General features: G+C 41.1%; 1 protein-coding gene across 1 annotated transcript; it reads left to right on the forward strand.

Moving 5' to 3' along the window:
• The first annotated feature begins 3,437 nt into the window (after positions 1-3,437).
• On the forward strand, positions 3,438-15,497 carry rgrb (retinal G protein coupled receptor b). The gene is made up of 7 exons (XM_084323349.1): positions 3,438-3,773; positions 4,619-4,775; positions 8,048-8,169; positions 8,719-8,872; positions 13,564-13,681; positions 14,708-14,821; positions 14,986-15,497. The coding sequence occupies exons 1-7, from the start codon at positions 3,698-3,700 to the stop codon at positions 15,124-15,126; spliced, it is 882 nt and encodes a 293-aa protein (XP_084179475.1). The 5' UTR covers positions 3,438-3,697; the 3' UTR covers positions 15,127-15,497.
• Positions 15,498-27,729: the final 12,232 nt, after the last annotated feature.

Consider the following 27,729-nt stretch of genomic DNA (forward strand, 5'->3'; position numbering starts at 1 on the left):
ACAGAGAAGCATCCGCTCGAGAATCCTGGGTTCACCAGGACCTGGTCGCGGCCCACTAGATTGACCATCATGGGCGTCAGACCAAGATCCTCCGACCGCCGTTTAAGCCGAGCAGAGGACCCCAGTCTGGAGTCTGCGTTTCGTAAATTGTCAGCTAACCCCTACAGCATCAACAACAACCAGAGCTCGCAAGCAAAACAGTACGTACCCCATCCTGGAAACAACCGCTTCTCACAACAGTCGGTGCTTCCCACAGTCCAGCTGTGTGGCCGGAGGGCAACCCCATCCAGCCGCAGCAAGGAGGACTGTAGCTGGGGAGCATGTCAGCGGCGTGAGCTCCTAATACGAAAAAGCCGTTGAAGGTCAGAATGATCATCATCTTCCAGACACTCCAGTAATGAAGACAATATCGCTGCTTCTCGAAATAGTGAGAGAGAAAATAAAGATATGATGTCAACGTATCTTCCCGTTCTTTTGTTTTCCAACTTTCTTCTACTAACAACCTCGTCAAGTGGGGATCTACCGAAGGCACTTCCTTGTGGTGAAAGTGAAGAAGGAGGCGAGTAGGTGACCACACACCTGCTTATGAAGGTAAGCGGATGGGGGTGTGGCCAGACGAATGTTGGGATGTAAAGGTACATGGTGGAATTTTTTATTCAGTGCACGTGCACAAAGTGAAGTACAGTGCAGTATGATGCTGAGCGAAAGCCATAACGAAATAGAACTGCAACCTCTGTATGAAAAGTGCTATACAAATAAAGTTATTATTATTATTATTACTCAACTTCAACCCACCCATCAGCCCAAAACAAAAAATTTAAATAAAGCACAATACCAAGGGGGCTCTTTTGCCTAGAGTTCGCTGTTTGACAACATTACAGATTCTAAATTAAAAAACGTGGGTGGGGGAAGTGAATGAATAACACTCTACCCTCCCTCAATACCTATTGCTAATGTGCCCTTGAGCAAGGCATTGAACCCCCAGGTGCTTAGTGGAGCTGCTCAGTGGCTAACAGTAGAAGACTAATTGTGGATGGAACATCACTCTTGGAGAGTTGTCCAACACATTAGGACTAGGTTTAAAAGATTGTATTAGAGGTCTATTGGGAAACATCATTAGTTCATAGTTAATGCGTTTGTGGTAAATGTTTAATCTGCCTACGGATTAGTGGTGCAATCAGAAAGTTTGTCGAAATGTTACGTTTGAAAAGGTTTAGTTAGATGATTAAGTGTTGAATGCCATATTCTGCTGGCGCATAGGTGAATGAATGAATGAAAACTTTATTTAACAGATTGCAGAATGGGTACAATACAGTACGGCTCAATACACACAATTGTTAAGGGGATGCAGACCTGAGAAAGACGTTTGTCTTGTTTACATCAGGGTCCCCCAGGCAGGGCCGCCTCAGGGGGTGTGCGAGCAGTGCGGTCGCACAGGGCCTCGCGGGAAGGGGGGCCTCGCAAAAAAAAAAAAGAAAAAAAAAAAAAATTGTTTTTTTGCGAGGCCCCCTTCCCGCGAGGCCCTTTTTCATCACAGACCTCAAATCTAGTTTTGCTTATATGCTTATATATTTCACATTAGACACGTTTGTAGAATGTGTCTGACTTCCTGCCTCTGCGGCTCTGCAGACTGCAGTTTTCCGGTTTCTGCGGATTTGCTGCTCTACAGATTTTAGGATAGTGTTTCCGGCCCGTCCGCCGACCGCCGTAATACCAAATAGAAGAAGAAGACACACGAGGTAGATAATTCAGCGCTATTCAGAGGAGCGAGGCGAGTGGATGTCTTTTCAAAAGAAGGAGAAGAGAACTTGTGAGCAGATAAATCTGTTAGGCAGCAATACGCCGAAAGGTGTCCAGTCTGCCGGAAAGTACTCGAAGAAGAAGAAGAAGAAATTACACCGTGGGCCAAGAAAGTCTCCTTCCAACTTTACCATTGGCGCCGCGTTGATACTGCGTTATGGTGAGTCAACCTATGATGGTGAGTCAACTCTTCCTTCCTTCCCCTCCCGAATGTTTTGTTAATAACGATGTTTTTTTCCAGGCAAAACATATGCTACTTCACAACATTTGGAGATACGACATGTGCTGTGTGTGAATGGTCGTTTGTGTAGCTTGGGTAGCGTTGGGCCGTTGGCCAAAGCTGTGTGTGGCCTGGTGTCACAGTACCTGGCTAGCCTATTTAGCTGATGTCGGCCATTGGCTCCTTGCTGCTTTGGTTTCTCTGGTATAGACCCTCTTCTTGTTGGATTTAAGTGTTGATCTTTGTCTTTTTGGATCTCTCATACATGCTCTAGTCTCTCTCTAACACACACACACATGACAAACACACATGTTCTCTCTCTCTCTCTCTCTTTCTAACACACACAGTCTGCCTATGGCGGCCTTTCTCGATGGCTAGGCTGTGCTCAAGGATCTTCAGTCACAGTGCTCAGGTATTCTGCCACTGTGTACTCTCTGTTTAGGCCAAATAGCATTTCAATTTCTTTCCAATGTGTCTCTCTCTCTCTCTCTCTCTCTCTCTCTCTCTCTCTCTCTCTCTCTCTCTCTCTTGGATTTAAGTGTTGATCTTTGTCCTTTTGAATCTCTCATACATGCTCTAGTCTCTCTCTAACACACACACACATGACAAACACACATGTTCTCTCTCTCTCTCTCTCTCTTTCTAACACACACAGTCTGCTATGGCGGCCTTTCTCGATGGCTAGGCTGTGCTCAGGATCTTCAGTCACAGTGCTCAGGTATTCTGCCACTGTGTACTCTTGTTTAGGCCAAATATCATTTCAATTCTTTCCAATGTGTCTCTCTCTCTCTCTCTCTCTCTGTACACTGTATATGACTGTAAGAACGGGAGCTCTCTCTCGCTCTCTCTTTTGCTATATGTTGACTGTATCATGCCCCGCCTCGGGCAGCGCTATTATTTAAGAATATGTTGACTGTATAAAAAAATATATATATATATATATATTTTTTTTAACCTTTTGGGGGGGGGGGGGGGGGGGGGGGGGGCCTCGCGTTAAATCTCGCACAGGGCCTCGCATTTCTCCCAGGCGGCCCTGCCCCCAGGTATTATGTTTTCATGCTATTATGGTGAAAATCTACTGCAGTACTAATTATTTATTATTTGTTGTTGTTGTTAAGCTTTGATTAATTTGGAACAAATTACAAATAACGTTAAATGCGTGATCAAAACTTAAGAATTGTGGGTACCCTGTCTATAGGTAGGACTTTAGCCCAAAGGCAAGGTGCATAAAATGGTTGTGGTCTATAGCTCAGTTATTTAATTATAAGTTAATTATATTAGGTTCAATTTAATTTAAATTACGCAGGCATTGATTGGCTTGCTTGCAGACCCAAGTTCGTTTGGGGCGGGCCTTTCAGAGAAAGTGCACATTTATGTTCCGAGGATCTTCATTCTTTACCTCGTCACAGTTTGGAGATCAAAAAGCCTTGCGCAGTAAACGCGCAACGTTTTGGCAATAGTGAATTCAAAGAAAGTTTTGGGGGTACGCGTACGCTACGGCCTGCCCATTAGAGCATTCCTTGTGGATTGGAAAGGGTTTACAAAGATAAGTCTCTTTATGCTTTTCCACGTGAATAGCCTTTATAAGGGGGTCTGTACTTGAAATCCGTGGCCCTTTTGTAACACAGGACTGAGGAATTCTCATTTGTGCCCGTTTACGTTGAATAGACTATCAATATGGCAGCGCATACATTACCAGACGGGTTCACTGATTTCGACATGTTTACATTCGGCACAGCTCTTCTTGTTGGGGGTAAGTAGTGTCCTTTCGGGCTGGGTTCATGGGTTTGATCAAACAAAACGTGAGATGCCTGCAGTAATGGAGCTTGTGCGTGGAATACAAAGGTAATGGTTCACTCCAAAATAACGTTATTTCTTTTGTTTTGGCTAATGAGAGCCTGTACGAGTCTCCTTTTCGTATTCATCCACTGCAACCTCAATTATTGTGTTAATGATCAGCATTATTAAGACGTTCGATTTTAGAAATGTATTACCCTTACGTTACCATTAGTTTAGGTGACTGACCAGCATATTTGACTTTAAAGGTCTAATATTTAGCCTACAAATACTGCTTTTCGAGAACTCCAAGTCGCTTTACACAAGGGGCGGAGGTAGTGAGACAAACTACAGAAAAGCATAACACAAACATTGGGGAAGAGATGGGTCTTGAGGTGGGACTGGAAATTGAGAGATGTCTTGGGGGAGAGAGTTCCTGAGCCTGGGAGCTGCCATGGGGAAGGCAATTGATAGAGTCATACATAGCCATTTATTACCCATTTATTATCAATTTCTAGTATTGGTAATACATAGTTCTAGATAGATTAGCCTGGTAGCATTCAGTTTACTTTGAGCTGTAAAATGTTTGTCATGATTCATGTTTGTAAACATTGGGGTAAATTATCTGTGTAGAAGAGTAGCCTGTATGACCAAGTAGAGTATACCTTGCTGATAGATTATCTGGTCAAGAATCAAATCATCTTGTTTGAATGCAAGAATAATGGCATAATAATGTGATGACTGTGCGTCTCCTGAGAAGAATCACTATTTAATAAAATATATATTTTTTTATTTGTTGGCAATGTATGGATTGTCTTTCAGGCCTGCTTGGTTTCTTCCTCAATGCCATTACAATCATGGCTTTCATCAGAGTGAAAGAGATGCGGACTCCAAGTAGCTTCTTTGTGTTCAATCTGGCTCTGGCTGACCTCGGTCTGAACATAAACGGTCTAATCGCTGCTTATGCCAGCTATATGAGGTATGAACTCTGGTTTTCTTACTCCTGTTTTACCTGTCTATAGCCTACATGCAGTGCAATTGATCTGAACCTGGCTTCAGGATATATTATAAAGGTAGAATATGTAATGTCATCAAACAGCGACTTCCGGGCAAAAGATGATTAACATGATACTGCACTTTGTTTACACTTTTTGTCTGATGTTTGGGTTGGATTTCAGTGGGTATAGGTCAATTAATTCAGGAAGTGGGTGTTCCAAATATTTCAAATGGTATTTTTTTTATTTATTTTTTTAATGTTATGAGAATATTGTCATATCCAACCTATTCATAAATAACTGAGAATAATTGTGCAGCCGTGTAAGAATGTGTTCTCTGATGGATTTCACTTTGTGGTCTGAGAGGTAGGAATAATGATGGCTGAAAATAATAATATCAAAGAAAATGATGGCCCCTTTCGTGACTGCGATGCAAGCCAGGGGCTCGAATACGCAGTCACTTATGGTTCCGTAGTAGCCAGGTTAATCTGCACCACCAAGCACTGCTTAAAAGCTAGCGGTGGGTCCAAAATATATCAGATATAATTTTCAAAGGTACCCAGCGTTCCATTAGGGTTTCACACACACACACTGTCACACGCGGCAGGGTTTGAAAGCTCGGCGTTGCTAATAAACATTTTAAATCATTTTTATAAACTGGTCACAATTCCTGTTCCTAATTTATGCAAATTACATGTCGTCAGCTTGTGACTGCAACTTGTTCCTGTTTGCGGACGACTCAGCCCTGCTGGTATCTGACAAGAACAAGTTACAGGTTGAAAAAACCCTCAGCTCGGAACTAGGCAAAATCTGCATATGGCTCGCTGATAACAAACTATCATTACACATGGGCAAAACAGAGTCCATTCTTTTCGGTTCAAATAACAAACTCAGCAAGACCGACGGCTTCTCAGTTACAGTGGGTGACAATATTGTCACAAGGAAAGAAGATAATATTACCTACCTGGGTTCCATCCTAGAGGCAAATCTTTCCTGTGACAAAATGGCATCCAATGTAATAAAAAAAGTCAACCAACAAACTCGATTCTTGTACCGGATCTCCTCACTGGTAAACAAGAATACCCTGAAGACTCTGGGAGGAGCACTCATTCAAGGGTACTACGACTATGCTTGCAAGTTGCACCTCATGGTACCAAAGCACCTCAAAGGCGCTAAAAACAAAATTACAAACATCTCAAAACAAACTGGTCAGACTACTGCTTGACCTTACTCCTAGAACCCACCTCACCCCTGCCCACTTTGACAACCTAGGATGGCTTAGAGTAGACGACAGAGTACAGCAACTTGCAATGGGCCTGGTCTACAAGATACACTACACGACCAAGGTACCCATGTACATGTCAAAATACTTCCCAAAGGTCAGTGAATACCACGATCACAACACCAGAGGGAGCTCCACAAATCATGTTAAACCCAGATTCGGCTCAAACAAGGGACTAAACACGTTTCGCAATTATGCCACATTAATGTGGAACGCCCTACCCACAGCTGTAAAGGAATGTGAATCACTACCCACTTTCAAAAACACTCTCAAAAAACACCTACGGGAGACTGCAATTCGAAACTGGCCCTTGTAAATGTCCTAACACAACCCCCCCCAATGTACAGTAAATTACCAAGTATGGTCTTGTCAATATTCCAATGTAGTTTTGCTTGTACAGTTGTACAGTGTGTCCCCCCCACCCAACACCCAACGGCTGTATTTCCGTATTTGGCTGCCTGGTGCGCCTGCGCTGTGATCACAGCGCATGCGCATCATGCACCCAACGCCGGAAATAATGCAGTGTTGACCAGTTTATAAAAATGATTTAAAATGTTTATTAGCAACGCCGAGCTTTCAACCCCCCGCTGCGTGTGTGTGTGAAACCCTAATGGAACGCTGGGTACCTTTGAAATGTATATCTGATATATTTTGGACCCACCGCTAGCTTTTAAGCAGTGCTTGGTGGTGCAGATTAACCTGGCACTACGGAGCCATAAGTGACTGCGTATTCGAGCCCCTGGCTTGCATCGGTCTAATAGACAATATCCTGTAGTTCAATAAGATAGTTTATTTTACAATATATATAATGGATCCATTTAGTTAGTAGAATCAAAATGATACAAAGTGGTACAAAAGTATTAAAGAGAGAAATGTGGTAAGTGTGAGGAGAAGAGAGTAAGAGAGAGAGTGAGCGGAAGATCGAACATTCATTTTATATCTTTCATAGACAAAGAAAGGTCATATTACTAAATGCATATTCAAACATTCAAATCGTGATAGTAAGTCATGTTATGTGTATGTGATATTAAGTACAACTCGGTAGAGCACTCTGCTTGGTACTTAGATCAAATGGTTTACATCAAACTGTCTGGTCTATATATGGGGGATGCCATGTACAGAACATCCACCCTGTACATTGTGTCTTCAAAATATTCTCATAATTAATAGAAGCTTAGTTATAACCACTTTGCTGGTACATATATCATAGACCTTATCTATTAACTGTCAGATGGTTGAGGGCCGTATCAGGCACAGACTGAAACCATGGCTCCATGTAATGCATGGCGAGGCCTGGAATGCGGTGTACAGTATGAAGATATAATTACACATAAGACTTACAATGTTCACTTCCTAACAAACCGGTAGCAAGTTAATCGCAGTTAAATTTGACATTTTGACTTGATTAATTAAGAAAGTGAATTGATCACAGGTCAAAGGTCCCAAGGGGTCATAGCTATTAAACCCCCTCCCTTCTAGGCTAGCAGTAAGTGTTCATAGACCTCTTTAGTGTTATCATAATAAAAAAAAAAACATGAAGCCCTGGTTCTTTTTACTCCTGTGTTTTCCTTTCCTGTTTACCAGTAATTGTGTCCATTACAGTGTCCATTAATTGTGTCCGTTACAGTGCTACTGGGTGAGAGGTAAAGTGATGTTTCACAGCAGGGTTATATGTTTTGCTAACTAGCCTATTCTTAACGGCCACATTGCTAACACAAAAGGATGTGAGAGAGAAATCGATATTAGAAGACCTCATTCAAGGTGAAGAGCCTGTGTGAACCACAGATGAAGCTAGTTCAATGATAACCCATTCATGTTCCCATGTGGAGGGAACTAATCATCCTGTTATTATTTGGGCAGAAAAATGAACTCTTAATAATCACGTTTATGTAATATTGGTTATTATGCAGCGCTTAAACACTTCTCTGTACATTAATATATATGTGTATATGTTTTTTCTTTGTCCTCCTCAAGACATTGGCCATTTGGCCAGGAGGGATGTTCATATCATGGTTTCCAGGGAATGACATCTGTCCTGGCCTCCATCAGTTTCATGGCTGCCGTTGCTTGGGACAGATACCACCAGTACTGCACCAGTGAGTAATAAAAAACCTAATAAAACCTAATACCCAGATGACCCTCATTGCTGGAACAAAACTAGGTTTGACTGGTACAACTGGACCCAGAAAGCTGCAGGGGGTCCACAGTATTAAAGAGGCAGCAACATTGAAGCGGAGACATTGTCTCCAAGTTTCATAATTATTGGACAAATGGTTGATGGGTTGATGAACTACTAAGTACTAAGGGGAAGCATGTCATTGTTATTTGTGATGCTCCTATGGGATGGTTTTGAAACAAATGCTGCGCTATCTCTACTCAAAAGTGTTTTGAGTAGAGTAGAGCTAACTGATTTGTGTAATTGGCTGTGCAACACATTATTTTATTTGTTTGTCCAATGTCCACCTAAGCTTTCTGCCCGTCCCTGGTTGTACACACATCTCCACCATGACGTTGTAGAGAAACCCATTTATTTCTCATAATTGGAAAAAAAATAATACCTTTAAATAAAGGTAAAACCGGGGTCAGCGCCCAACGTTTGCTTCCAAATGGAGCTTTGTGGCAAACTGTCTTCTTCCTTTCCGCAGGACAGAAGCTGTTTTGGAGCACCACCGTGACCATGAGTCTGATCATCTGGGGGCTGTCCATCTTCTGGGCTGCCCTCCCTCTCACTGGATGGGCGGTCTATGGCTTTGAGCCCATGAAGACATGCTGCTGTTTGGATTACACCAAAGGAGACAGGTATACTGTAGGGGTGGGGGGGGGGGGGAATCGATACAGCAATATACAGAGAGATTTTGCATGACTGTATAATATCGATACAGTGACGGCAAGTATCAATATATATACATTATTTTATATAATATATAATATTTCCGGGGTGATTTTTAAATAACTTCATTGTTTAAAAGAAAAAGAACATGTTGAAATAAGATCTAAGACACTGCAGCCTCTCCACCCATGTTATGGTTCAGCCCTTGGCCCTCCATATGGAAAGGTTTGGGCACCCCTGTAGGACAGCCATTAAGACACTTCAGGTCAACCTGATTGATTGATTGATTGATTGATTGATTGATTGATTGATTGATTGATTGATTGAAAACTTTATTAACAGATTGCAGAATGGGTACAGTACAGTACAGCTCAATACACACAATTGTTAAGGGGATGCAGACCAGAGAAAGACTTTCGTCTTGTTTACATCAGGGTCCCCCATTTTCAATTAATCATAACATATGACATACACGACATACAGATAGACAGTACTGCTACATCTATAAATTTACGACATACCAGATTTGCAAATACAGTACTGTTTGTGATACAAAAAGAGTCTAAAAAAGAGAGTATATACATTTGACGTAGAAACTGTACATTGGAGGAGGTGGGGTGGGGGGGAACTGTACATTGGAGGTGGTGGGGTGGGGGGGTTGGGTAGGCGGGGTGGGGGAACCGGTACAACTGTACATTGGAATATCGACAAAACCATACTTGGTTCCAAGAGGAGGGTCTTGTGTATTCTTGGGTTAGGTCATTTACTGTACATTGGAGGGGGTTGGGTTAGGACATTTACAGGGGCCAGTTTCGAATTGCAGTCTATCGTAGGTGTTCTTTGAGAGTGGTTTTGAAAGTGGGTAGTGATTCACATTCCTTTACAGCTTTGGGTAGGGCGTTCCACATTGATGTGGCATAATTGCGAAACGTGTTTAGTCCCTTGTTTGAGCCGAATCTGGGTTTAACATGATTTGTGGAGCTCCCTCTGGTGTTGTGGTCGTGGTATTCACTGACCTTTGGGAAGTATTTTGACATGTACATGGGTATCTTAGTCGTGTAGTGTATCTTGTAGACCAGGCCCATTGCAAGTTGCTGTACTCTATTCTAAGCCATCCTAGGTAGTCAAATTGGGCAGGGGTGAGGTGGGTTCTAGGAGTAAGGTCGAGTAGTAGTCTGACCAGTTTGTTTTGTGATGTTTGTAATCTTGTTTTTAGCGCCTTTGAGGTGCTTTGGTACCATGAGGTGCAAGCATAGTCGTAGTACCCTTGAATGAGTGCTCCTGCCAGAGTCTTCAGGGTATTCTTGTTTACCAGAGAGGAGATCCGGTACAAGAATCTAGCTCGTTGGTTGACTTTTTTGATTACATTGGATGCCATTGTCACAGGAAAGATTTGCCTCTAGGATGGAACCTAGGTATGTAATTTCATCTTTCCTTGTGACAATATTGTCACCCACTGTAACTGAGAAGCCGTCGGTCTTGCTGAGTTTGTTATTTGATCCGAAGAGAATGGACTCTGTTTTACCCAGGTGTAATGATAGTTTGTTATCAGCGAGCCAGGTGCAGATTCTGCCGAGTTCTGAGCTGAGGGTTTTTTCAACCTGTAACTTGTTCTTGTCAGAGACCAGCAGGGCTGAGTCGTCCGCGAACAAGAACAAGTTGCAGTCACAAGCTGACGACATGTCATTTGCATAAATTAGGAACAGTAGCGGTCCTTGCATTGGTAGGGATTCTTGAATTAGTCATCTGTTATTTTTAACTCCATTCATGGAGCTGGATAACATCTAACCAAGATGATTATCATGATTGTCATTACCAATGCGTGATTAACCTTAAGTTACCCTCACACCTGGTACCGGTACCTTTCTTCGGTACTTAACTCTCTCTGAAAAAAGAATATTGGGCGATTTGGCTGAACTTAGTTTTATGTCTAATTAATTATCACATGCCCTCCCCACAACAGTACAATTGAATCCTGGTTAAAAATAGTTGAAATGCCCCTTTAAGACAGTGATTCCCACAGCGTCTATACTTTCCTTAGCCGCATTTCTGCAGGACGCTCTCTGATTGGCCGACGTCAGTTTCTACACTGGTTAGGCTTAGGCACTCTTTCGAAGTTGGTTAAGGTTAGAGTTTGTCTTAGAGCATGGCGATAGAACGCCAGGTAGTTTGCAGGCTGTTCGACGCGGAAATGGGCAGAGACACAGCTCGTCACGCGATTGGGCAAACATGTCAGTGGCCAATCAGAGAGCGTCAGTCAGTGGCCAATCAGAGAGCGTCCTGCAGAAATGCGGCTACGGAAAGTATAGACGCATTCCCACAGCATGTTATTCATGGTGGTGGCAGGCTACGGTGTGCAATACATATAGTCGGCAGTAGAAAAGAAGATCTATTCATATATAAGGGGCTGTGTTCACTTGGTACCTCCTGACACGCAGATCACTACATCAGTTTGGTGAAATCTACTTGTGATGTCTATGTATAGGAAACGTTGTAAGACATGCTGATGTTAGCGGAACAAGACTTTATAGCCATTTGAAATAGACATCAAAGCACTGATGGTTAAAGGAAAACGCCAACATTATGGGAAATTCACTTACCGTCTTCTCCGGAGTCAGACAAGAAGATAGATAGCAGTTTCCTCTCTGTGTGTTCAGTAGAAAGCCTTGCTTAAACTCCAGGGCCCTCATTTATCAACGTGGCGTACGCACAGATATGTGCGTAACCCGTGCGTACGATCATTTCTAAGCAAAGTGTGGGATTTATCAATTTGAACTTGTGCTTGACTTTGTGCGTATATTTAAGCACAGGTCGGACCATGCGTAGTTGGCGCCCGTTGGTAGAATATATTATTACAATAAGGAAATAAGCTTCTGTGTATTAGTTTCAACACTGGCATGTTCTGTATGAACCGTAATTCATTATACTTCATTGTAAAATAGCAACAGTAGTGTAATTATGGTCAAAACCCTATAAATAGCATTTGGAATAATAGGTCTTTATCTCCGAATGAATGCAGCATGGTTTATATAGCGTTATCCGAATATACGGGGTGTACTGACTGACTGCGCTCCGCGTAACTCAACTTGTTATTATTTTGCGCACAAACCGCAGAAACACGGGAACGTTTTGATTATATTTAAAAGGCTTTACGTTAAACGAAACAAGTGGAATTTCGAAGCTGTAAGCAGAATACAAGTCATATGAACACCCACGATATAGTGTTTTTCCCCCTTCCTACTGTATAAGAAAGAATAAAAAACGCATTGCAATGAGACCAGGGTGTATGTGTATTACAAAACCCTTGCAATAATGTGTCTTAAATGAATGAAAAGCATACATGCTCTGGACACAGAGCATATATCGTGTGGGTGATATGACTTGTATTATGCTTACAGAATTCCACGTATTTAGTTTTACAATGTCAAAGCCTTTTAATATAAATCAAAACATTCCCGTATTTCTGCAATCTATGCGCAAAATAATATGGAGTTGAGGTAGATACACACTCAGAACGTATTACATGCTGGTATGCTGATAGAGTAAACTATTATATGAATATGATATGATATACACTGGTCCGTCGCATACACTGGTATGCGCAAGTTACTGTTGCATAATGTAGGCTATGGCTGCTATTATATGTAATTCATATAGGCTACCTAATAGTATATGATTTTTAGAGGCATCTATTTTGTTGTCGGTATTAGGCTAATACCGACAACAACATGGGGGGGACCCTGATGTAAACAAGACAAACGTCTTTCTCTGGTCTGCATCCCCTTAACAATTGTGTGTATTGAGCCGTACTGTATTGTACCCATTCTGCAATCTGTTAAATAAGGTTTTCATTCATTCATTCATTCAAAATAGATGTCTCTAAAAATCATATTATAGCCAATCGAACACAACTAATAAAGGCATTCATATTACAGCACGGTTATAATGACACACACATGATGAATTGAAAATGGGGGACCCTGATGTAAACAAGACGAAAGTCTTTCTCTGGTCTGCATCTCTAATTGTATTGAGCTGTACTGTACTGTACCCATTCTGCAATCTGTTAATAAACATTTCAATCAATCAATCAAACCACCAACGCCAAACAGTGGTCAACGAACGGTCTTTATTAGTATTTTGAGCTGTCCCATAACACGCGTTGTGTCTTCTTGGTTCGGCAGCGCCTCAGTGAACAATCTCCCGTGAAGTTTCTCAGAGTTCTGCTCGGGTCAGTCCATTATTTCACATCCCATGGGGGGTGTTTCATCACTTTCATGACCATATATGGATAATCATGCACGAGCATTGACGGTAGAACAAAGAGGTATTTATCAACACGGAGGAGCGTAGGACCTGTGTACGCACGGTTGATAAATCCCGTTTTTTTTGTGCGTGCACACATTCTAAATTCTGTGCTTACGTATGAAAATAGAATACTTTTTAAGAAAAATTGATAAATGAGGGCCCAGGAGAGGTGTTAGTTGGCCAACGCCTAGGCTAACCGGCACTGTCCACTTCCACTCATTGTGCTAAGCTAGGCTAATGTGCAGCCGGATAGCTTTCTACTGAACGCACAGGGAGATAACTGATATCCATGTTGTTGTCTCACTCTGGATAATCTTGGCGTGTTACTCTAAGACGTTTCCTCTTTTCTTAGGGACTACATGACCTACATGTCGACTCTGGTGGTCCTCTACCTGCTATTCCCGTCCATCACCATGCTATCGTCCTACGAGGCCATCCATAAGCACTTCAAGAAGATCCATGACTACAGGGTAGCTATTCTTTTCACTTTTCGGACTTTGGCAAAATGCAGTATTTAGATTCCACACAAGCAACACTTCACGTGTGTTTACGAAACACCAAAATGTGCTTTTGTCTCAAATCCCAGGTTAATCGTTGCATAAACTAGAGACTGCTAAGCCCACAGTATGAATGAGTTAATCTGCAAACAAAGGGAAACCTTGATAGCTTTGCATTCTATACATAGATACTGTATTTTACAGGGGTTATGTTGGCAATCAAGTACTTTACAGAACCTTTACAACTTTTAAGAACCACTGAAACTCAAACTGGTTCTTTCTTGCAATTTTAACACCCATTAGTGGTTTAATAAATTGCATTATGCTGATCCTTAATGGCATTGTAACAGTTCACTGGTTCTTATATTCTAACTCCCAACAGACCATGGAACAAAGTTGACCACTAATGCCCTAGGTTTTTCTGTACCATGTTGAACTGACAATGTTAAGCCTCCGCCATGCTAGTAACTAGTAACTGAACATATCTTTAGATCCAAACTAACTCAATCATTCAGTCACTCACACTGTAACTCACAGTCACTCTGCCCCTAGTGGTAGCTCACATGCATGGCACTTTGTGTGATGATAAATGCTTCACATGTATGACACTTTGTGTCCTTGTTTCAATTAATTTATAGTTATACCTCTGGATGAGTTTGTGCCAAGGCACCATGTCATGCTGGGTCCATAAAACGCCTTGAAAAATAGCTTCTATAGCACCAATCGTGATTCACTATGATTAAAAGCTAAAGAACCAGTATTTGGTTCTGTCGTACACCTTTCCTTTTTATTGTAAGCAATTCTGTCAATGACTCCTATTAATTAATTTATTGTTCTTTATTAATCTGCCTAAGACATTCAAGAGAATAAGAGAGCAATGTTATCCTCTTCCCCTGCCCCAGTATGAAGCAAATAATTACTATAGTATGTACTTGTGTACTTTATAAATACATTGTGTGGCATAATATCTAATACTTGTACCATAAAACTTTGTCCCAGTTTAACACCAGTTTGCCTTGGAGGGTGATGCTGATGTGCTGGGGGCCATATATCGCCATGTGTATCTACGCCTGCTTTGATAGCGTAACGGGTATATCCCCAAAACTGAGAATGGTGAGAGCTCGCTCCCTTGGGTTATTACGATATTCTGTACGGATTTAAACAAGTCAACTGCAACATTTTATAATGTAAACTCAGATTTAGATCAAGTGATATATATATTGAATATAGAAAATGATATATCAAAATAATATGGGAAAAATGGTCTCTGCTCCCAGGTGCTCCCAGTTCTGGCGAAGACCAACCCCATTTTCAATGCCCTCCTCTACTCGTTTGGAAACGAGTTCTACCGAGGAGGAGTGTGGCATTTCCTCACCGGGCAGAAGATCGTGGATTCGGGGTACAAGAAGAAAAGATAAAAGGAAACTTTTTGTTTTTATGCTCAAAATCCCAAACGATCATGTGACTCACATTGCAATAGGTCAAGACATTGGAAGAATACTGACACTGTGTTATGAGGTAAAAGTCGTTCAGACATCCTTAGGAGAAATAGTCAATGACTGTACGAAGTTACTGGGACTTTTAGACTAAACGAAGGACCCTCAATAGCCAAAGCTGGAACCACCATAGTAGCCTACTTTGTCAAAAGAAATTTGACAAATGTTTGATCAACTATTACTGGTGTGTGTGTGTGTTTTAGTTAAAACCCATGTCATAGAAGAACAATTACTGTAATAATTTCAATAGCACTGTTACTCATAAAGCTGCACTGATCCTCTGCCTTTGTTGACCACATGCAATAAATACCTTGTTCTTTAATCCACTGTGACTATCCCTAAATTGAAGTGCTGTGATGCTCCATAAGTAACTGCACCACAGCTAAAAACTACAAGTCTCTCTACAATAGACACAAACCGAAAACAGTGCCCTTTCATGACATGGCTGTTTCACTACTAAGCAGATTAATTGGCTGTCTTTAAAAAAAATAGTCGTTTGAGGTGATGTAACGTCTATCTATAGTGAAGCAGCATTAACTGTGATTCAAGACTGTATTATGCAATTAGCATGATGCTACTGACTAACTTCAAGCTATAGCCAACATGCTACTGACTAACATCAAGCTATAGCCAACATGCTACTGACTAACTTCAAGCTATAGCCAACATGCTACTGTCTCACTTCAAGCTATAGCCAACATGCTACTGACTCACTTCAAACTATAGCTAACATGCTACTGACTCACTTCAGGTTATAGCCAACATGCTAACCAAAGCACCTCAAAGGCGCTTAAAACAAAATTACAAACATCACAAAACAAACTGGTCAGACTACTACTTGACCTGAACCCCAGAACCCACCTCACCCCTGCCCACTTTGACAACCTAGGATGGCTTAGAGTAGACGACAGAGTACAGCAACTTGCAATGGGCCTGGTCTTCAAGATACACTATACGACCGGGGTGCCCATGTACATGTCAAAATACTTCCCAAAGGTCAGTGAATACCACAACCACTACACCAGAGGAAGCTCAACAAATCATGTTAAACCCAGATTCTGCTCAAACAAGGGACTAAACACATTTCACAATTATGCCACAACAATGTGGAACGCCCTACCCAAAGCTGTAAAGGAATGTGAATCCCTGCCCACATTCAAAACCGCTCTTAAAGAGCACCTACGGAAGGCTGCAATTCGAAACTGGTCACCGTAAATGCCCAAAACCCCCACCACCTCCTAATAGACAGTCTCCTCCCCACCGCATGTATATATTCCCTCCCCGCCGTATGTATATTTCCCTCCCACCCACCCACCCCCTCCTAATGTACAGTCCCCTCCCCATCATATGTATATACTCTGTCAGGATCTAGGGGTAACAGTACTGTATATTTGAATACCGCTTATGTCACAAATGTATTAGTACTAAATACCTATATGTCCCTATGCCATAAATGTCATGTATGTTGTGTATGTCATAAATGTCTATATGAAATGAAAATGGGGGACCCTGATGGAAACAAGACAAACGTCTTTCTCAGGTCTGCATCCCCTTAACAATTGTATGTATTGAGCCGTACTGTATTGTACCCATTCTGCAATCTGTTAAATAAAGTTTTCATTCATTCATTCATTCATTCTACTGACTCGCTTCAAGATATAGCCAACATGCTACTGACTCACTTCAAGATATAGCCAACATGCTACTGACTCACTTCAAGGTACTGTATAGCCAACACGCTACTGACTCACTTCAAGGTACTGTATAGCCAACACGCTACTGACTCACTTCAAGATATAGCCAACATGCTACTGACTCACTTCAAGCTATAGCCAGCATGCTACTGACTCACTTCAAGGTACTGTATAGCCAACACGCTACTGACTCACTTCAGGGTATAGCCAACATGCTACTGACTCACTTCAAGATATAGCTAACATGCTACTGACTCACTTCAAGGTACTGTATATAGCCAACATGCTACTGACTCACCTCAAGCTATAGCCAGCATGCTACTGACTCACCTCAAGCTATAGCCAGCATGCTACTGACTCACCTCAAGCTATAGCCAGCATGCTACTGACTCACTTCAAGATATAACCAACATGCTACTGACTCACTTCAAGGTGAGAGAAAGGGATTTTCACTGTGCGTCACGGTGTTTGGAGGGTTATATCTATATTCTATATTATAGCTATGGAGACAATACTATGGCTCATTTCTATCCATCGTTCAACATGTGAAAAAGAATAAATGTTTTCATGTATACGTTCATGTGTTATACCGTGGTGAATATTGTATAGTTTCAGAGTGATCCTGGCAAATTTCTGAGAATGGCGCTATGGAGCAATATGTGCATTTTGCTAAAAGCGTTCGCGTTGCTCTCCTGGACACGCCTGGTTGCAAATTTTTGATGCTCTGATCATCATCAACGGCATTCGTTTTGAATACTACATACGTTGATCGACTGGATCGATATGAAATCATTGTAGGATCAAGGTGGAATTGACGTCAGATATTCCTTACCTTTGACCGGGGGTATCCCAAAAATTGTCTGATCGCAATTTCCAGTATTGGTGTCCATCGGGTCCCCGACATAATCCGGCACAACATATGCATCGAGGGGCCATGGACGCGTTCCAATGTGATCGGGTGAACCGCTAGGCGTGCCTGGACCAAAATTCTCCACTCGGAGGAATTTAGATGTAACACACAGTGTGAAATAAGGTTTCAAAAGGTGGGCGATACTGCTGGTCTCTGACAAGAACAAGTTACAGGTTGAAAAAACCCTCAGCTCGGAACTAGGCAAAATCTGCATATGGCTCGCTGATAACAAACTATCATTACACATGGGCAAAACAGAGTCCATTCTCTTCGGTTCAAATAACAAACTCAGCAAGACCGACGGCTTCTCAGTTACAGTGGGTGACAATATTGTCACAAGGAAAGATGAAATTACCTACCTGGGCTCCATCCTAGAGGCTAATCTTTCCTGTGACAAAATGGCATCCAATGTAATAAAAAAAGTCAACCAACAAACTCGATTCTTGTACCGGATCGCCTCTCTGGTAAACAAGAATACCCTGAAGACTCTGGCAGGAGCACTCATACAAGGGTACTATGACTATGCTTGCACCTCATGGTACCAAAGCACCTCAAAAGCGCTAAAAACAAAATTACAAACATCTCAAAACAAACTGGTCAGACTACTGCTTGACCTTACTCCTAGAACCCACCTCACCCCTGCCCACTTTGACAACCTAGGATGGCTTAGAGTAGACGACAGAGTACAGCAACTTGCAATGGGCCTGGTCTACAAGATACACTACACGACCAAGGTACCCATGTACATGTCAAAATACTTCCCAAAGGTCAGTGAATACCACGATCACAACACCAGAGGGAGCTCCACAAATCATGTTAAACCCAGATTCGGCTCAAACAAGGGACTAAACACGTTTCGCAATTATGCCACATCAATGTGGAACGCCCTACCCAAAGCTGTAAAGGAATGTGAATCACTACCCACTTTCAAAAACACTCTCAAAGAACACCTACGGGAGACTGCAATTCGAAACTGGCCCATGTAAATGTCCTAACCCAACCCCCTCCAATGTACAGTTAGTTTTCATACTGTATACTACTGTATATACTGTATACTGCATAATGTACAACACAAAACACAAAATCGGATTGAGAAAATGTGTTCTTTTTACTATGAACCAATGCAAACATATTCAATCAAGCATATAAAACAGTGGAAATGCACCCTCAGGTAGCATATTTACATAAACAAAAGAGAACAGAACAGAATTCAATTTACAAAGCATTATTTTCTCCATACACAGGTAATAAACACAGACGAAATTTTGATTCTCAACTGGAAATTATCACCAGCATGCTTTTTATTTTTTACAAAAAGTCAGTAAAAGTAAGTTTTTTACAAAAAAAAGTTAAAAAAAAATAAGTTTTACAGTAAAAAAGTTAAAAATAAGTAAAGTGGGATATTCAATATACATATATACAGTACACATATGACTAGAGTGCAGTCATATAGAGTGCAGGATGCCTGAGGCGGACCCTAAAAAAAAAATACACTACACACGTGTGTGTGTGTGTGAGAGAGACACTGCTCAATTGTGCCACGCAATAAAACAGTTTCTGTCTATAATGAGACAGAGGGCGACATCGCAGCTCTTCATGCTCATTTCACCATTGATACCATGGAGACCCTGTGTATCAACACGAATAAACATGTTGCACTAAACATTGCAATGGGGAATATTCCATTCTGTATATATTGCGTACAAAGTCTGCAAACCTAGTAATAATAAAAAAGCAATAAACATCCATAATAAGTCTCTCACCAGGGGAGCTCCAGTAGCTCACGTGTACCTCGAGCGCTATTTCGGCGCCGGGGACAACCGTGCTCGTCACGGATCTGGGGTTAGCAAGTTCGAATCCCGGACTGTAGCCGTATCTTTCTCAGAGTGTCTTCCCCATCTACCCCCATTCAAACCTGTTTCTGTCGGTCATTCTTGACCAGAGAAAAATGCGATAAACGCAAAAAAGAGCCAGCGGAATGGCCAAAGTTTTTAAAAAAAATAAGTCTCTCATCTGTCTGGGTAATTTCTTGACCTGGACCGGGCTTGGGCACGCCCTGCCCCCCTAGATGTCCCAGGCAAATCATTGCTGTAGACAATGACATGTAAAAATACATTATTTTCAACTTTTATGAACAGAGTTATAACTAAACAAAAGCACTAATAATAATAATAATAATAATAATAATAATAATAATAATAATAATAATAATAATAATAATAATAATAATAATAATAATAATAATAATAATAATAATAATAATAATAATAAGTCTCCCACCTGTCTTGGTTAGCCCTCATGTATCATGTACATTCATCATGTACACCTATCATGTACATGTATCATGTACACTTATCATTCACACTTATCATGTACACTTATCATGTACACTTATCCTGTACACTTATCATGTACATTCATCATGTACACTTATCATGTACATTTATAATGTACACTTAGCATGTACACTTGTCATGTACATTCATCATGTACACTTATCATGTACATTTATAATGTACACTTAGCATGTACACTTGTCATGTGCATTCATCATGTACACTTATCATGTTTTACATATGTTTCCTTTTAGATATTCCTTTACACGTGCTTTTAACAATGATGTGAGTTATTTGACTAAATACCTTGTGTCTTGGTCATGCCTGGCCTATACCAGCTGGCACTCATTAGTAATTATTATTCACAGGCACTATTTAGACCTGCCGTTCCTCACATTCATTGTCGCACCATTGCCTTGTTTCAGTGTATTGTTTCTCATAGTTGGTTTCGGTCACATACTCACCTTTTGTCACTAGTATTCCCCGTGAGTCTGTTCCTATTTAGTCCTTAATCTTCCAGCATTGCTGTGTATTGTTTTCGGGTTTTGCAGTTCGCTTTTGTTTGTAACAGTTTTAACGTGTATCCTGTTTGCAACTGCTAGTAAAAGCATGTTCACTTCATCCCGTCGTCTCAGCTTCTTCTCTCTCTGCTCGTGTTACCTGCATTTGGGGTCTACTCTTCTATACCACACCGAAACCCTCACACTTTCCTCAGCGCTCAATTCTATAAACACTTGACCGATACCCATCAATGCACAGCGCTCTAGCATGTTCTGACTGTGAACACCTAAAGCTGAGGCTCAGACCGACCGACCGTTTTAGATTTATGGCTCATTTTCCCTTATGTTCGAAAAAATTTTATAGCCAAAGCTGGAACCACCATAGTAGCCTACTTTGTTAAAAGAAATTTGACAAATGTTTGATCAACTATTACTGGTGTGTGTGTGTGTTTTAGTTAAAACCCATGTCATAGAAGAACAATTACTGTAATAATTTCAATAGCACTGTTACTCATAAAGCTGCACTGATCCTCTGCCTTTGTTGACCACATGCAATAAATACCTTGTTCTTTAATCCACTGTGACTATCCCTAAATTGAAGTGCTGTGATGCTCCATAAGTAACTGCACCACAGCTAAAAACTACAAGTCTCTCTACAATAGACACAAACCGAAAACAGTGCCCTTTCATGGCATGGCTGTTTCACTACTAAGCAGATTAATTGGCTGTCTTTAAAAAAAATAGTCCGTTTGAGGTGATGTAACGTCTATCTATAGTGAAGCAGCATTAACTGTGATTCAAGACTGTATTATGCAATTAGCATGATGCTACTGACTAACTTCAAGCTATAGCCAACATGCTACTGACTAACATCAAGCTATAGCCAACATGCTACTGACTAACTTCAAGCTATAGCCAACATGCTACTGTCTCACTTCAAGCTATAGCCAACATGCTACTGACTCACTTCAAACTATAGCTAACATGCTACTGACTCACTTCAGGTTATAGCCAACATGCTAACCAAAGCACCTCAAAGGCGCTTAAAACAAAATTACAAACATCACAAAACAAACTGGTCAGACTACTACTTGACCTGAACCCCAGAACCCACCTCACCCCTGCCCACTTTGACAACCTAGGATGGCTTAGAGTAGACGACAGAGTACAGCAACTTGCAATGGGCCTGGTCTTCAAGATACACTATACGACCGGGGTGCCCATGTACATGTCAAAATACTTCCCAAAGGTCAGTGAATACCACAACCACTACACCAGAGGAAGCTCAACAAATCATGTTAAACCCAGATTCGGCTCAAACAAGGGACTAAACACGTTTCACAATTATGCCACAACAATGTGGAACGCCCTACCCAAAGCTGTAAAGGAATGTGAATCCCTGCCCACATTCAAAACCGCTCTTAAAGAGCACCTACGGGAGGCTGCAATTCGAAACTGGCCACCGTAAATGCCCAAAACCCCCACCACCTCCTAATAGACAGTCTCCTCCCCACCGCATGTATATATTCCCTCCCCGCCGTATGTATATTTCCCTCCCACCCACCCACCCCCTCCTAATGTACAGTCCCCTCCCCATCATATGTATATACTCTGTCAGGATCTAGGGGTAACAGTACTGTATATTTGAATACCGCTTATGTCACAAATGTATCAGTACTAAATACCTATATATCCCTATGCCATAAATGTCATGTATGTTGTGCATGTCATAAATGTCTATATGAAATGAAAATGGGGGACCCTGATGGAAACAAGACAAACGTCTTTCTCAGGTCTGCATCCCCTTAACAATTGTATGTATTGAGCCGTACTGTATTGTACCCATTCTGCAATCTGTTAAATAAAGTTTTCATTCATTCATTCATTCATTCTACTGACTCGCTTCAAGATATAGCCAACATGCTACTGACTCACTTCAAGATATAGCCAACATGCTACTGACTCACTTCAAGGTACTGTATAGCCAACACGCTACTGACTCACTTCAAGGTACTGTATAGCCAACACGCTACTGACTCACTTCAAGATATAGCCAACATGCTACTGACTCACTTCAAGCTATAGCCAGCATGCTACTGACTCACTTCAAGGTACTGTATAGCCAACACGCTACTGACTCACTTCAGGGTATAGCCAACATGCTACTGACTCACTTCAAGATATAGCTAACATGCTACTGACTCACTTCAAGGTACTGTATATAGCCAACATGCTACTGACTCACCTCAAGCTATAGCCAGCATGCTACTGACTCACCTCAAGCTATAGCCAGCATGCTACTGACTCACCTCAAGCTATAGCCAGCATGCTACTGACTCACTTCAAGATATAACCAACATGCTACTGACTCACTTCAAGGTGAGAGAAAGGGATTTTCACTGTGCGTCGCGGTGTTTGGAGGGTTATATCTATATTCTATATTATAGCTATGGAGACAATACTATGGCTCATTTCTATCCATCGTTCAACATGTGAAAAAGAATAAATGTTTTCATGTATACGTTCATGTGTTATACCGTGGTGAATATTGTATAGTTTCAGAGTGATCCTGGCTAATTTCTGAGAATGGCGCTATGGAGCAATATGTGCATTTTGCTAAAAGCGTTCGCGTTGCTCTCCTGGACACGCCTGGTTGCAAATTTTTGATGCTCTGATCATCATCAACGGCATTCGTTTTGAATACTACATACGTTGATCGACTGGATCGATATGAAATCATTGTAGGATCAAGGTGGAATTGACGTCAGATATTCCTTACCTTTGACCGGGGGTATCCCAAAAATTGTCTGATCGCAATTTCCAGTATTGGTGTCCATCGGGTCCCCGACATAATCCGGCACAACATATGCATCGAGGGGCCATGGACGCGTTCCAATGTGATCGGGTGAACCGCTAGGCGTGCCTGGACCAAAATTCTCCACTCGGAGGAATTTAGATGTAACACACAGTGTGAAATAAGGTTTCAAAAGGTGGGCGATACTGCTGGTCTCTGACAAGAACAAGTTACAGGTTGAAAAAACCCTCAGCTCGGAACTAGGCAAAATCTGCATATGGCTCGCTGATAACAAACTATCATTACACATGGGCAAAACAGAGTCCATTCTCTTCGGTTCAAATAACAAACTCAGCAAGACCGACGGCTTCTCAGTTACAGTGGGTGACAATATTGTCACAAGGAAAGATGAAATTACCTACCTGGGCTCCATCCTAGAGGCTAATCTTTCCTGTGACAAAATGGCATCCAATGTAATAAAAAAAGTCAACCAACAAACTCGATTCTTGTACCGGATCGCCTCTCTGGTAAACAAGAATACCCTGAAGACTCTGGCAGGAGCACTCATACAAGGGTACTATGACTATGCTTGCACCTCATGGTACCAAAGCACCTCAAAAGCGCTAAAAACAAAATTACAAACATCTCAAAACAAACTGGTCAGACTACTGCTTGACCTTACTCCTAGAACCCACCTCACCCCTGCCCACTTTGACAACCTAGGATGGCTTAGAGTAGACGACAGAGTACAGCAACTTGCAATGGGCCTGGTCTACAAGATACACTACACGACCAAGGTACCCATGTACATGTCAAAATACTTCCCAAAGGTCAGTGAATACCACGATCACAACACCAGAGGGAGCTCCACAAATCATGTTAAACCCAGATTCGGCTCAAACAAGGGACTAAACACGTTTCGCAATTATGCCACATCAATGTGGAACGCCCTACCCAAAGCTGTAAAGGAATGTGAATCACTACCCACTTTCAAAAACACTCTCAAAGAACACCTACGGGAGACTGCAATTCGAAACTGGCCCATGTAAATGTCCTAACCCAACCCCCTCCAATGTACAGTTAGTTTTCATACTGTATACTACTGTATATACTGTATACTGCATAATGTACAACACAAAACACAAAATCGGATTGAGAAAATGTGTTCTTTTTACTATGAACCAATGCAAACATATTCAATCAAGCATATAAAACAGTGGAAATGCACCCTCAGGTAGCATATTTACATAAACAAAAGAGAACAGAACAGAATTCAATTTACAAAGCATTATTTTCTCCATACACAGGTAATAAACACAGACGAAATTTTGATTCTCAACTGGAAATTATCACCAGCATGCTTTAAATTTTTTTACAAAAAGTCAGTAAAAGTAAGTTTTTTACAAAAAAAAGTTTAAAAAAAATAAGTTTTACAGTAAAAAAGTTAAAAATAAGTAAAGTGGGATATTCAATATACATATATACAGTACACATATGACTAGAGTGCAGTCATATAGAGTGCAGGATGCCTGAGGCGGACCCTAAAAAAAAAATACACTACACACGTGTGTGTGTGTGAGAGAGACACTGCTCAATTGTGCCACGCAATAAAACAGTTTCTGTCTATAATGAGACAGAGGGCGACATCGCAGCTCTTCATGCTCATTTCACCATTGATACCATGGAGACCCTGTGTATCAACACAAATAAACATGTTGCACTAAACATTGCAATGGGGAATATTCCATTCTGTATATATTGCGTACAAAGTCTGCAAACCTAGTAATAATAAAAAAGCAATAAACATCCATAATAAGTCTCTCACCAGGGGAGCTCCAGTAGCTCACCGTGTACCTCGAGCGCTATTTCGGCGCCGGGGACAACCGTGCTCGTCACGGATCTGGGGTTAGCAAGTTCGAATCCCGGACTGTAGCCGTATCTTTCTCAGAGTGTCTTCCCCATCTACCCCCATTCAAACCTGTTTCTGTCGGTCATTCTTGACCAGAGAAAAATGCGATAAACGCAAAAAAGAGCCAGCGGAATGGCCAAAGTTTTAAAAAAAAATAAGTCTCTCACCTGTCTGGGTAATTTCTTGACCTGGACCGGGCTTGGGCACGCCCTGCCCCCCTAGATGTCCCAGGCAAATCATTGCTGTAGACAATGACATGTAAAAATACATTATTTTCAACTTTTATGAACAGAGTTATAACTAAACAAAAGCACTAATAATAATAATAATAATAATAATAATAATAATAATAATAATAATAATAATAATAATAATAATAATAATAATAATAATAATAATAATAATAATAATAATAATAATAATAATAATAATAATAATAATAATAATAATAATAATAATAATAATAATAATAATAATAATAATAATAATAATAATAATAATAATAATAAGTCTCCCACCTGTCTTGGTTAGCCCTCATGTATCATGTACATTCATCATGTACACCTATCATGTACATGTATCATGTACACTTATCATTCACACTTATCATGTACACTTATCATGTACACTTATCCTGTACACTTATCATGTACATTCATCATGTACACTTATCATGTACATTTATAATGTACACTTAGCATGTACACTTGTCATGTACATTCATCATGTACACTTATCATGTACATTTATAATGTACACTTAGCATGTACACTTGTCATGTGCATTCATCATGTACACTTATCATGTTTTACATATGTTTCCTTTTAGATATTCCTTTACACGTGCTTTTAACAATGATGTGAGTTATTTGACTAAATACCTTGTGTCTTGGTCATGCCTGGCCTATACCAGCTGGCACTCATTAGTAATTATTATTCACAGGCACTATTTAGACCTGCCGTTCCTCACATTCATTGTCGCACCATTGCCTTGTTTCAGTGTATTGTTTCTCATAGTTGGTTTCGGTCACATACTCACCTTTTGTCACTAGTATTCCCCGTGAGTCCGTTCCTATTTAGTCCTTAATCTTCCAGCATGGCTGTGTATTGTTTTCGGGTTTTGCAGTTCGCTTTTGTTTGTAACAGTTTTAACGTGTATCCTGTTTGCAACTGCTAGTAAAAGCATGTTCACTTCATCCCGTCGTCTCAGCTTCTTCTCTCTCTGCTCGTGTTACCTGCATTTGGGGTCTACTCTTCTATACCACACCGAAACCCTCACACTTTCCTCAGCGCTCAATTCTATAAACACTTGACCGATACCCATCAATGCACAGCGCTCTAGCATGTTCTGACTGTGAACACCTAAAGCTGAGGCTCAGACCGACCGACCGTTTTAGATTTATGGCTCATTTTCCCTTATGTTAGACATTTTTTTATAGCCAAAGCTGGAACCACCATAGTAGCCTACTTTGTCAAAAGAAATTTGACAAATGTTTGATCAACTATTACTGGTGTGTGTGTGTGTTTTAGTTAAAACCCATGTCATAGAAGAACAATTACTGTAATAATTTCAATAGCACTGTTACTCATAAAGCTGCACTGATCCTCTGCCTTTGTTGACCACATGCAATAAATACCTTGTTCTTTAATCCACTGTGACTATCCCTAAATTGAAGTGCTGTGATGCTCCATAAGTAACTGCACCACAGCTAAAAACTACAAGTCTCTCTACAATAGACACAAACCGAAAACAGTGCCCTTTCATGGCATGGCTGTTTCACTACTAAGCAGATTAATTGGCTGTCTTTAAAAAAATAGTCCGTTTGAGGTGATGTAACGTCTATCTATAGTGAAGCAGCATTAACTGTGATTCAAGACTGTATTATGCAATTAGCATGATGCTACTGACTAACTTCAAGCTATAGCCAACATGCTACTGACTAACATCAAGCTATAGCCAACATGCTACTGACTAACTTCAAGCTATAGCCAACATGCTACTGTCTCACTTCAAGCTATAGCCAACATGCTACTGACTCACTTCAAACTATAGCTAACATGCCACTGACTCACTTCAGGTTATAGCCAACATGCTAACCAAAGCACCTCAAAGGCGCTTAAGACAAAATTACAAACATCACAAAACAAACTGGTCAGACTACTACTTGACCTGAACCCCAGAACCCACCTCACCCCTGCCCACTTTGACAACCTAGGATGGCTTAGAGTAGACGACAGAGTACAGCAACTTGCAATGGGCCTGGTCTTCAAGATACACTATACGACCGGGGTGCCCATGTACATGTCAAAATACTTCCCAAAGGTCAGTGAATACCACAACCACTACACCAGAGGAAGCTCAACAAATCATGTTAAACCCAGA

This window comes from Notolepis coatsorum (assembly GCF_963971535.1).
Source record: "Notolepis coatsorum genome assembly, chromosome: 10".
In the NCBI taxonomy this organism is placed as follows: Eukaryota; Metazoa; Chordata; class Actinopteri; order Aulopiformes; family Paralepididae; genus Notolepis; species Notolepis coatsorum.